The sequence below is a fragment of the Emys orbicularis genome, chromosome 13, assembly GCF_028017835.1.
Source record: "Emys orbicularis isolate rEmyOrb1 chromosome 13, rEmyOrb1.hap1, whole genome shotgun sequence".
NCBI classification, from domain to species: Eukaryota; Metazoa; Chordata; order Testudines; family Emydidae; genus Emys; species Emys orbicularis.
This window is the reverse complement of record NC_088695.1, coordinates 37,992,047-38,005,097: the sequence shown is the minus strand read 5'-3', so window position 1 is coordinate 38,005,097 and position 13,051 is coordinate 37,992,047. Positions and strand designations below refer to the sequence as shown.

Sequence of the window (13,051 nt, the reverse complement as noted above, 5' to 3'; positions counted from 1 at the left end):
AACACAAATTCAAAGCAAGATTCAGCTGAAACGGTAATGTTTGCCACATTGTTCCTGCTTTCCAGGTGATTCAATATATCCACTCACGGTCACACAACACTGCCCAGGCTGGCATGAAACTTGTGAGCCTCTGCAAAACCACCTTTAGTTTGGGAAACAGTTGTGTAACAAGCTGATTTCTATTTTGAATATGGAGTTAGGAGAGGATCCTATACCAAGCTTGGTGTGAGTTATATCACATTCCCATCACGTGGAGGAGCATGGATTCTGAAACTGCCATGGACAGAATTCCTTATCACACTCAGAACTTGATTGGGAGTGGAGGATGCTCCGTATCTCACAAGATCAGGTCTATGATCCCCAGTCAGCAAAGCACTTCAACACGCACTTAAAGTTAAGCCCATACTTAAGAGCTTTGTTTAATAGGATGGACTTAAACATAAGCTTAAAGTTAAGCATCTGCTTAAAAACTTTGCTGGATCAAGGTCTAAATATAAAGCATTATTTCTATCGCACAGACAGAGCAGACATCATTGTGCATGTTGCGGGTAAGGGCCCTACCTTCTCTCCTATCTCAGTATGATCTCCCCCTGGAAGTACTTCAAGGTCAGTTTTTAAAGCACAGGCCTCCAGGACATTTTGGTACTTCTGTTCATTATGTTGTTGGCCAAACAAAATATTATCTTTCAGGGTGGCATTCTGAATCCAGGCTTGTTGTGGAACATAAGCAACAGATCCCTAAAATGAAAAAAACAAACCTCTGTGATTTACTATTCATTGTGGAATGGATTTACCTTTAATGAACTGTGATTTACAATTACAGAGCTAATTCAAATCTATATGTAATATGCACATACATAGTCACACACTACAGTACATATGTATTGTACATACACATGCACTAATTGGTGATGTACAGTAGAAATCTCAGGAAAAAACACAACTGTTTAATTTAATCAAATGTAATGAGCAAAACCCAAACAAGCATCCAGAGAAGTTGGTAAAAGTACAGACAGCCCTGAATTCTCTGTCCAAGCTGACATATATTAATACGCTATGTATATATAAACAATTCACTATGTGCATGTATATAATATGCTAGGTGTATTCATACATTATTTTGAAGTGCCATCCTATCTAGAACCCACCTTCACTGCCACATGTCCTTCTAGCTTTTCCATTTCACCAAGAAGAGCTGATACCAGTGAAGACTTCCCACAGCCAACATGGCCAACAACAGCAACCAAAGAACCACTGGGGACCAACAAATTTATACTGTGGAGGAAATAGGCTGAAAATTAATTAAACGTTAGTTAAAGATATTACAGCTCCTTTAGTCAGGTCTGATGTATGCACTCACAATCCCCCCCTACCTCAGCAAATGCACATAAAACGATATAGTAAATGTAGCTGGGTTATTGGTTCCCCCCACCACTTCTTTTTAAGCATGCTTATTATGAGTATTATTTGTACTGCAGTAGCACATAGGAGCCCCACTTATGATTCAGGACAATTTCCTCATTACCCTTGCAGTATGTGTAACCCACACACCTCCTGGGTGTGGTGTTGTGTCCCATCTAGTGGCACCGAGACCACTGAGAGAGATTAATCAGTGTGCTGCTTTACAGCCAGTTGGCTTTTAGCTCATGCAGTAGAGGCTCATGCACTAAGCTCCAGAGGTCCCAGGTTCGATCCCGCCGATGACTGGGGTCTGTCAGTGTTACATATGCACCAAATTCATGGAGAGTATCAGGAGAGCTGGTAGCAATGCCTATAGAGAAGGTTGACCTACACTTTCCATTATAAGACCCTGTTTTCAAATTATATCAGCTTATTGGGTTACAAAGGGTTAATAACCTTTTTGGAAGGAATCAGATGATCTCAGGGCCTTTCTCAGCAAGAACACCTGGCTGGAAATGTTGAGGAATTAAGTGCCTTGTTTAAACCATTTAACTAAAATATTTATAGTGCTAGTAAATAGAATTGATAATGGCACAACAGGGGAAAGCAAAACCCTTCCAAATATAATTTTCTTCTAAAATGGTCTAAAGTCTTGACTCAGGCCCTAATTCTCCTGCAGATCTGTATGATCGGACCCCTCTACCTTTACATAGTCCCTCTGAAGTCAATGCCAGCCCCATATGCACAGAACTAGACACAGAATTGGGACCGGAGCCATTCCTCAGACTCCTTTCATTACCTACAAGAGCTTTTCATATGTAGCCAGGCTTTCAACAAAGCATTCAAAGCAGGATTGACCACCAAAATTCAAAACCTTTCCTCATTATCCTCCATATCCAGTAGCATATTCCCCCTCCCCAGCATTTTAAGAGACAATGATTTTGGTGGCTGATAATTCTAGTTACAGCTGCATGGATCTTTCAGAATGAAACCCCAGAACAGGGAAGTTCCCTTGGTTTCAGACTTTGTTACAAAACACAAGCTGTCTCATAAGAACAGCCGTACCGGGTCAGACCAAAGGTCCATCTAGCCCAGTATCCTGTCTATCGACAGTGGCCAATGCCAGGTGCCCCAGAGGGAGTGAACCTAACAGGCAATGATCAAGTGATCTCTCTCCTGCCATCCATCTCCATCCTCTGACAAACAGAGGCTAGGGACACCATTCCTTACCCATCCTGGCTAATAGCCATTAATGGACTTAACCACCATGAATTTATCCAGTTCTCTTTTAAACGCTGTTATAGTCCTAGCCTTCACAACCTCCTCAGGTAAGGAGTTCCACAAGTTGACTGTGCGCTGCGTGAAGAAGAACTTCCTTGTATTTGTTTTAAACCTGCTGCCTATTAATTTCATTTGGTGACCCCTAGTTCTTGTATTATGGGAATAAGTAAATAACTTTTCCTTATCCACTTTCTCCACATCACTCATGATTTTATATACCTCTATCATATCCCCCCTTAGTCTCCTCTTTTCCAAGCTGAAGAGTCCTAGCCTCTTTAATCTCTCCTCATATGGGACCCGTTCCAACCCCCTTATCATTTTAGTTGCCCTTTTCTGAACCTTTTCTAGTGCCAGTATATCTTTTTTGAGATGAGGAGACCACATCCGTACGCAGTATTCGAGATGTGGGCGTACCATCGATTTATATAAGGACAATAATATATTCTCAGTCTTATTCTCTATTCCCTTTTTAATGATCCCTAACATCCTGTTTGCTTTTTTGACTGCCTCTGCACACTGCGTGGACATCTTCAGAGAACTATCCACGATGACTCCAAGATCTTTTTCCTGACTTGTTGTAGCTAAATTAGCCCCCATCATATTGTATGTATAGTTGGGGTTATTTTTTCCAATGTGCATTACTTTACATTTATCCACATTAAATTTCATTTGCCATTTTGTTGCCCAATCACTTAGTTTTGCGAGATCTTTTTGAAGTTCGTCACAGTCTGCTTTGGTCTTAACTATCTTGAGCAGTTTAGTATCATCTGCAAACTTTGCCACCTCACTGTTTACCCCTTTCTCCAGATCATTTATAAATAAGTTGAATAGGATTGGTCCGAGGACTGACCCTTGTGGAACACCACTAGTTACCCCTCTCCATTCTGAGAATTTACCATTAATTCCTACCCTTTGTTCCCGGTCTTTTAACCAGTTCTCAATCCATGAAAGGACCTTCCCTTTTATCCCATGACAGCTTAATTTACGTAAGAGCCTTTGGTGAGGGACCTTGTCAAAGGCTTTCTGGAAATCTAAGTACACTATGTCCACTGGATCCCCCTTGTCCACATGTTTGTTGACCCCTTCAAAGAACTCTAATAGATTAGTAAGACACGATTTCCCTTTACAGAAACCATGTTGACTATTGCTCAACAGTTTATGTTTTTCTATGTGTCTGACAATTTTATTCTTAACTATTGTTTCGACTAATTTGCCCGGTACCGATGTTAGACTTACCGGTCTGTAATTGCCGGGATCACCTCTAGAGCCCTTTTTAAATATTGGCATTACATTAGCTAACTTCCAGTCATTGGGTACAGAAGCCGATTTAAAGGACAGGTTACAAACCTTAGTTAATAGTTCCACAACTTCACATTTGAGTTCTTTCAGAACTCTTGGGTGAATGCCATCTGGTCCCGGTGACTTGTTAATGTTAAGTTTATCAATTAATTCCAAAACCTCCTCTAGTGACACTTCAATCTGTGACAGTTCCTCAGATTTGTCACCTACAAAAGCCGGCTCAGGTTTGGGAATCTCCCTAACATCCTCAGCCGTGAAGACTGAAGCAAAGAATCCATTTAGTTTCTCCGCAATGACTTTATCGTCTTTAAGTGCTCCTTTTGTAACTCGATAATCAAGGGGCCCCACTGGTTGTTTAGCAGACTTCCTGCTTCTGATGTACTTAAAAACATTTTGTTATTACCTTTGGAGTTTTTGGCTAGCCGTTCTTCAAACTCCTCTTTGGCTTTTCTTATTACATTCTTGCACTTAATTTGGCAGCGTTTATGCTCCTTTCTATTTGCCTCACTAGGATTTGACTTCCACTTTTTAAAGGAAGTCTTTTTATCTCTCACTGCTTCTTTTACATGGTTGTTAAGCCACCGTGGTTCTTTTTTAGTTCTTTTACTATGTTTCTTAATTTGGGGTATACATTGAAGTTGGGCCTCTATTATGGTGTCTTTAAAAAGCGCCCATGCAGTTTGCAGGGATTTCACTTTAGTCACTGTACTTTTTAACTTCTGTTTAACGAACCCCCTCATTTTTGCATAGTTCCTCCTTTTGAAATTAAATGCCACAGTGTTGGGCTGTTGAGATGTTCTTCCCACCACAGGGATGTTGAATGCTATTGTATTATGGTCACTATTTCCAAGCGGTCCTGTTATAGTTACCTCTTGGACCAGCTCCTGCGCTCCACTCAGGACTAAATCAAGAGTTGCCTCTCCCCTTGTGGGTTCCCGTACCAGCTGCTCCATGAAGCAATCATTTAAAGTATCGAGAAATTTTATCTCTGCATTTCGTCCTGAAGTGAAATGTTCCCAGTCAATATGGGGATAATTGAAATCCCCCACTATTATTGGGTTCTTAATTTTGATAGCCTCTCTAATTTCCCTTAGCATTTCATCATCACTATTACTGTCCTGGTCAGGTGGTCTATAATAGATCCCTAATGTTATATTCTTATTAGAGCATAAAATTTCTATCCATAGAGATTCTATGGAACATGTGGATTCACTTAAGCTTTTTACTTCATTTGATTCTACATTTTCTTTCACATATAGTGCCACTCCCCCCCCCCTGCACGACCTGTTCTGTCCTTCCGATATATTTTGTACCCCGGAATGATTGTGTCCCATTGATTGCTCTCAGTCCACCAGGTTTCTGTGATGCCTATTATATCAATATCCTCCTTTATCACGAGGCACTCTAGTTCACCCATCTTATTATTTAGACTTCTAGCATTTGTGTACAAGCACTTTAAAAACTTTTCACTGTTTACTTGTCTGCCCTTTTCTGATGTGTTAGATTCTTTTTTATGTGAATGTTTATCATCTGATCTGGCCCCTACTTTATCCTCCTCCATCCTCTGCTCCTGACTAGAACCTGGAGATTCTCTATCATTAGACTCTCCCCTAAGAGAAGTCTCTGTCCGATCCACATGCTCCTCTGCAGCAGTCGGCTTTCCCCATCTCCTAGTTTAAAAACTGCTCTACAACCTTTTTAATGTTTAGTGCCAGCAGTCTGGTTCACTTTGGTTTAGGTGGAGCCCATCTCTCCTGTATAGGCTCCCCCCATCCCAAAAGTTTCCCCAGTTCCTAATGAATGTAAACCCCTCCTCTCTACACCATCGTCTCATCCACGCATTGAGACTCTGAAGCTCTGCCTGCCTACCTGGCCCTGCGCGTGGAACTGGGAGCATTTCTGAGAATGCCACCATAGAGGTCCTGGATTTCAGTCTCTTCCCTAGCAGCCTAAATTTGGCCTCCAGGACATCTCTCCTACCCTTCCCTATGTCTGAGTTGAGCTTCTTGCAGAACCTGAGCTTTTCAAGCAGGTCAGAGCCACGTCAAAGTTTCTACTTATGCTACAGTGTGCTAAACACGTTATAAATGCTCGAGTGCCTTTGATTTTGACCTGAAACTAGGCAAAATGTGCAACTTTTTAGCCACAATTAGATTTGACTTTGTTCAAACAGGGGGTCAAACCAAAACTGGGAGGCTGGGGGAGAAGGCTGCAAATAGAGGTTCTCAAAAAGACCCTGAGATACCACGGTGATGGGTATGACCCAAAATCCTTCAAAGAACAGAAAAAGTGTTCTTATGTCCATGAACTAAAGTCTTCAAGGCCCAACATGTACATCCCAATTCTCTCAATAGCACTGCTAGCAGCCCATCAGATAATCTGATTTTCCCGGTCAACAGATTGGGCCAGTAAATATGTATTATCTACATTAGAAATTAATTTACTCCATCTGTCCCTTAATCTACCTATGATATGCCCGTCACTGCAGTTTCTAGGCTCTGTAATATTTAGGCTTTGTACAGCATAATAATATGGGACAAGCAAACTGGTCTGATGTTTAAAAAACAAAGACATGTGCAGGAGATCGGATAATATAACTTTGTAACAATGAAACCGAACGCCCTACTGGTTTAACGTTAAACAACCTTGAAACTGATTTCACTAGAGACAACAAACAGAGGGAAGCAGGTAGATGCTGTACTGGAATTGTATAAAGAAATCTTACTCTTTCAGAGATGGCTTGAGCTCCTTTGCCCAGCTGAATGTCCCATTTGTTACAGTGATGGCGTAGCCTGTACAACAGAACATAATAGAGAGGGTGGAAAAAGTGTTGTGCATAATGGTGCTGAGTGAGGCCTTTCTACTGAAAAGGGAGAACAGTTGGAGGACATTTATTTATACAACACTACGGAAGTTTTGTGTTCATTTCCATTCCCTTTTCTCTTGGCATGGGAAGTAACATTTGTGATCTGCTCAGTCACAAGGGAACACTGTTCAGAGTAAATGAAATCACAGAACTGAGACATGAGAAAGCTGTCTATCTCCCTGCCCCGGCAGGAATGGTCCCTAGAGCAGCTTATCACCTGAATTGCCCAGGACAGTTTTCAACATCCCTCTGTGATAATTACATCACATCACATCACTCAAGGGACTATTCCATAGTCAGTAAAAGGTTGGCAGTTTGCTGGGGAGGTCCATGTACAAGTTTAGGCCTGCCATATTGCTGACCTAACAAGTTACAGATCATCAGGCTTTATTCATCTCCTTGTGGAATGGTAGGCATGTAATAGTAATCACATGGCAGCTGCCTTGCATCTCCTGCCCCCTTAGAATCTTGAAGACAAAAGAAGCTTTAAATCAAAGAACAACAAGAGTGTGTTACAGGAGAACACTTCATGAATCTTATGAGATCAGACCGTTTTCTGACTGAATCTGGGATTCTGTGCCTCTGGCAGTGGCCAACAGAAGTAAGTGACCTTCCCTGCCCCCCAAACCTGCGTATCACCCCTATGCATTTATGCAATGCCAAACATGGCCCTGCCTGGCCCCTGATGATCAGCTGATGCCCCAAAGCATGATACGATGTTAGTATCCATTACATTACAAATACAGACTCAAATACAGAGCATTTTAAAAGAACAGCTCATGCCTCACGAATACAGCCAGAAACCTTGGTAGTTTCCACATTGTCTTGAGGGCAAACAAGCATTTTCCAGGAAAGGACTTCCTTTCGGAATTCACTGGCATTATTATTAATCGATTCTTTTGTAATCCAAGTAGCCTATTGATAAATATTGCAAGTTTGGGGTTTTCTATGCACTCTCCCTCTCCAAACCCACACAGACACACACATGCACACCCCCATCATCCACACCATCTCCTCTTTACCTGGAGTAACCACCTTGGTTTCCACACAATTTGGATCAAGCTCATCGTGACTCAGGAACTGCTGAATTCTCTTCAGGGAAACACTTGTCTAACAAAAAAAGGGAGGCATTATTTCATAGTCTTTAAAACGAGAAACCAGTCTCCTTCCCGTCAGGAGGGAAGCAGGCTCATGCTTTTACCATGTGGAGTTCATGACCCATGACTTATTCCTTCCCTGGGATGGGTTGTAGCCCAAACGTCAAGATCTGAGCGGTGTCATTTTTGAGATAAAGTAAATTTGCTTAAGTGAAGCAAAACTCACACGAAATGCCACAAAACACAGGCTCGTTCACAAGCAACCAGGCTGGTAATAGTGCAGTGCTAATAAAAGAACATTAAAAAGAGTATGGGAGACACCTTGAATTGTCATATTTCACAGTCCAGTTTAAAATCAAGAGATACCATTGTTTTTTGAATTTGAACCAAATAATGAACAAGACCTTCCTTACCTGTGCAAGGTTGCTAATGACCTGTGGAAGCATGTTGAGTGGAAACCTTAGGATATTAAACAAGGAGAGGGAGACAAAGGCTTTCTCTGCATCCAGAATATTATTTTCATCCACACTGACATATACTGCAAATGTGGTCAGTGCAACCTGAAAGCCAGAAAGTGTGTTTGATCAAAAAAGCCCTCTTGATTTGTTAAGAGCATTCAGGCCTAACTGATAACGTTAGAAATAAAATCATTGGAGTCAGAACTGGACCAATTCTCTACTGCTTTTTATCTTTTCATATATCAAATCCCAATGTGCTTTAAAAGACAAGCCATTGTACCACACAAATGATGCTAATGTCTACAGAACAAGACTATTTGCTGATTATATTTCATTGAAAGTTGAGATTTAAAGGTGAACTGCAAGGCTCTTGTGAGTACATAAAAGTTTAAGGTGTATTTATTAGGGTGTGGTTTGTGCTCTGGGGCAAGTTCAGGCCACTTTCTTGTTCCTTCCACTCCAATTTGTCCACTGTTAACTTCAGTATCACTGGCCATTGGAGGCTAACCACAAAAACATAAACCAAGGAGTCTTGGCAGGAAAGCAAAGGAGAAACTCATTTTCTAGTAAGTCAAGAAGGAATTTCTTAGTATTTACTGCATAGGATACTTGGCTTCTATTCCCAACTATGCCACGGACTCTGTGTAACCTTGTGCACCCCTCCATAAAATAGGGACAATAATATTTACCACTCACAAAATAGCTGCAATCACACACAACAAGCTAGTGGGGATCGGTGATGAGAATGCATGAGATCTACAGCTAAATCAAAGGGAATTTAACAGGAAAGTCTGAGAGGGAGGAAAGAACGTGGCTCTTCACCTGCCCCCAATGTCTGTGTCTATGTCATACGAGGGCATAGTGAGGAGAACTGCTCAGGAACTTTGAGACAAAATATTTTTTCATCAGAAAATGCCAATTTAAAACCAATCTTTTCCCCACAAACAATTTCATGAAAAAGTTTCCCGTTAAATTTCAGAATTGTTGACACTTCCCATTTGGACATTTCCAGAATGAAAAAAGTTCAGTTTTTAAGGTCAAAATGACTTTTCATTTAAAAAATTAAGTTCAAGTAAAATAAATAAATACATAAAATGAGGCTGAAATCTATACAAGACATTTTGATTAACCCAATATAAAATCCCCTACTCTCCCCCTGATTTTTGGTGCACAATATTTTTCAAGATTTTGACTTTTTGTCTTGATTTGGGACGGAAACATTTTTTGAAATCTCAAAAATTTCCACAGGATGGGAAAGCTATTTTGTGCCCAGCTCTAACTGCGAGACGTCACTGAAAAATACTTTGATGAACAGTGTCATAGAACAGTAAAGTATTAAATTGTTTTAAAGCGTATGTATGATTTTTAAATATACATGTTTATTCCAATACCCATTTGATATGCAGACAGTCTATTTAAGGGCTCTGGATTTCACCTTCTATTTTGTGCCCTGATAGCTTTCATACCTATTTGTGTAAGCAATACAAATGATGTTTACCAGAAATGGTGCGCTGATCCATGCAAAGGTGGACAAAGAATTTAGATATGCTGCTTTCTTCAGAACCCGGAGCTCATTCTTTCGTATCTCCAGCACTTTCTCCTGGAAGGATGGTTCCCACGCGTAAAGCTTCAGTACCTTTATGCCACTCAGAATCTCATTCATTAGTTTAATGCGGGAATCTTTATACCGCATCTGTTCCACCTAAATTATTCCGAATAACATTGTTAAAAAAAATCTATCTATCTATATTTTTAGGCAGACACAAAAGGCAGGCAGTGTATCACATAAATTGTTAGAAATACAAGTGCATTCTAATCAAGTTTATTGTCTAGGGGTAAATTTTCAAAAGCATCTTCCAGTGGGACTTAGGCACTATTGAAAATGCTACCCTAATTCTTTCCTTTCTTTATTTAGATTTTTACTGATGTACAATTTTAGAAGTGCCTATTTAAATGTCTGGGTGCCCTTCATTATTTAGCAGTGTATTTTAAAGAAAACGGTCTCCACTCCATTACCCCCAGATCAAATCCCCAGAATAGAATGTGGATATAATGAAAAATTAAATGTACCACCTCACCTGCTTGGAATCCACACACTCTGCTACTCAGCCCTAACCCCTCCTTATAGGTCAAGGGAGAAAAGAAATGCTAATATTTATTAGGTAGTGATTAACTGGCAGATCTGTTGGCTGTCTCAAGGTTTTGTGGAATGTAACTATATTGTTTTGCTACTAAAGCTGAAGCTATTGTCACTATTTACATTTACTTTTCAATTCTGACACTATTTAACCTCAAGGGTTGGGCTCTTTACCTCAAAAAAATACTCCAAACAATCACTAAGAGATTACGACATCCCATTACTCAGCATAATCTCTTAGCTGGATTTTTCCAGCTACAAGCCAAAGGACTTTGTTGCATTAGTATTGCACTATTCATGGAGTGTGGATGACCACGGAGATTGCTAATGGAATAAAGGTGCCTTTCATCTTAAAGTCAGCAGTTCAAATTTGGGTAGGGTTGGCACTGATGAAAGGCATCATCATCTGTTGACTGTCCAATGGTCTACAAGAAATGAGTTGGCAGTTTTAATTTCTACCTTAGAGGACAGAAATCCATAGCACAAGTACACCAACACATCTGCCCTCTTCCTAGGCACTCAGTTAGGGTGACCAGATGTGCAATTTTTAAAGGGACAGTCCCGTTTTGAGACTTTTTCTTATATAGGCTCCTATTACCCCCCCACCCCCTGTCCCGTTTTTTCACAGTTGCTATCTGGTCACCCTACTCACAGTAGGGGCCACCAAGTGAATGGGTATAGAGATGAGGGAATTATCCTCTTGTCCCAGTAGAGGTCCCCTCCAGACTGGGGGTTGCTTGGAAGAGCACCTGGCATCATTCTGCACATCTTTCGCTTGAACAGTGAATCATTCAATCTCTCAATTTTCTTGCTTGCACTAGGGGAGGCCTGTGAGGAGAACTGGCCATTTAAATTCTTAGTGCAATCTCCATTAGTATTAAAATCGTTAGCACTAACTAAAAGGAAACTTGTTCAGTTTAGCTCATGGATGATAAGAGATGAGATTCTGCAGATAACGTGTAACGATTTAATCTGGACTCAGTCTGGCTGACAGCCTCTGTTTATCACTAAGAATAGCTCTTATGTACTCAAAGCAAACAAAATAATAGCCTAATCTTCTGTATACATTTGTCCTTCTTGTGGCCCTGATCCCACAGAGGGATCCAACCTTGGAGACCCGGCTCATTAATTACTCGCCCAAGCTTTCTTCAGGGCCCCTTTCATTTCATCTATGGCTTTGATCCAAAGTCAAGTCAAAGAGCCTCTTACAAGGGATTCTCTCAAGCAGCTGAGGTCTGGAATGCAGATTTCTTTGTTTAAAAAAAAAAAAAGGAGTATGGGAAGGTTAAAAAAAAAGAGAGAGAGAGAGAAAGTTTTGTCTTTACGTTTCAGTGACTTCTTTTAAAACACTCGCAGTGCTTGCAACTCAAACACAATAGCATTTGGCTTGTGTCAGAGAATGTAATAAAAAATGACCTGTCCAGCTTCAATATTCAAGTCTAGTGAAATGCAAAACAGGACCCAAGCAACATCAATGGAGAAACGTAACATCAGATTTTAAAGATTCATGAAGCTGAATCACTGAGTTATTTGTAGTAACACAGGGAAGGAATGTAAAAAAAAAAAAATGGAGTGGGATTTTCAAAAGTGTTCAGTGCTGGCCTCCCTCTGCTCCTATGGAAATCAATGGTAAAAGTGTCATTGACTTCAATGGGAACAGCAGAATTAAGCCAACAGTGGATGATGCTGAAAAGTCCCATTCATGATTCTTTTGACTGACAGCATCTCATCCAACGTACACAGACACATTGCACTTTCGATTCAATAGGCACTAAAAAGACTCTGACTCCTTCCACTTTTCTAGAAGAGCCACCACCTTGGGTTATGGACTATTCTTAACGTTACCTACCTGGAACGCTCTGGTTTTTATAGCAATTGCAGCATTCAATGGGATTAGTAAGATCATCACTGCAACCCCCGCCAAAACAGAAGGCCCTAAAGTCTTGACAGGAAAAGAGACAATGTAAGTTGTCGCTCTCCATGAAATAAGGTCATCTCCGGTAGATAGCATTGAAAGAAGCTGAGTTTGGTAAAGAATAAGCGATTGCTTCACTAACACGTATTTGAAACGAGAGTGTGAATTTCCACCCTCCCACTGGGGCATTCTGACTCTGCTTCCCCTCTTCTTGTTGTATAAAGTCTAGATCACAGTATTGATCGGGAGCTACCAGTACTATACCAGCATCGATGACGTCTGAGAGCTCCTGCAATTTATTTGCGAAATTGCTCATGGTGGAAGGGGAATACAGCAGTGGACTAATGCAAATAGAGCATCTTAATAGATGTAGCGAGCACCACCACAAACCTCAGAAAAAAGAAAATACAGTCCGTATATGAAAAGATACCAAATATTTACAGGCAGGGAATGGAGAACCGAGAGGGAGGGCATTTCCCCTGACTTCTCTCTGATACAGGGAACTGTAATTGACAAAAAACCCCAATCACCCTGAATGTTAATACATGAGGGAGGGCATCCTCAGCCTGAGTCAGAGGGTCTGTCTCTGTATTTGAA

General features: G+C 40.7%; 1 protein-coding gene across 1 annotated transcript in view; it reads right to left on the bottom strand.

Annotated features, from left to right (window-relative positions):
- The window catches only part of ABCC3 (ATP binding cassette subfamily C member 3), a 56,949-nt gene that overhangs the window by 21,515 nt on the left and 22,383 nt on the right, over positions 1–13,051 (bottom strand). Inside the window, exons 11-17 of the mRNA XM_065415328.1 lie at positions 12,389–12,481; positions 9,901–10,104; positions 8,358–8,504; positions 7,870–7,957; positions 6,707–6,773; positions 1,149–1,275; positions 562–738 (exon numbers count right to left, since the gene is read on the bottom strand). Of these exons, the coding sequence (XP_065271400.1) occupies positions 562–738; positions 1,149–1,275; positions 6,707–6,773; positions 7,870–7,957; positions 8,358–8,504; positions 9,901–10,104; positions 12,389–12,481 (903 nt within the window). The remainder of the gene's footprint in view (positions 1–561; positions 739–1,148; positions 1,276–6,706; positions 6,774–7,869; positions 7,958–8,357; positions 8,505–9,900; positions 10,105–12,388; positions 12,482–13,051) is intronic.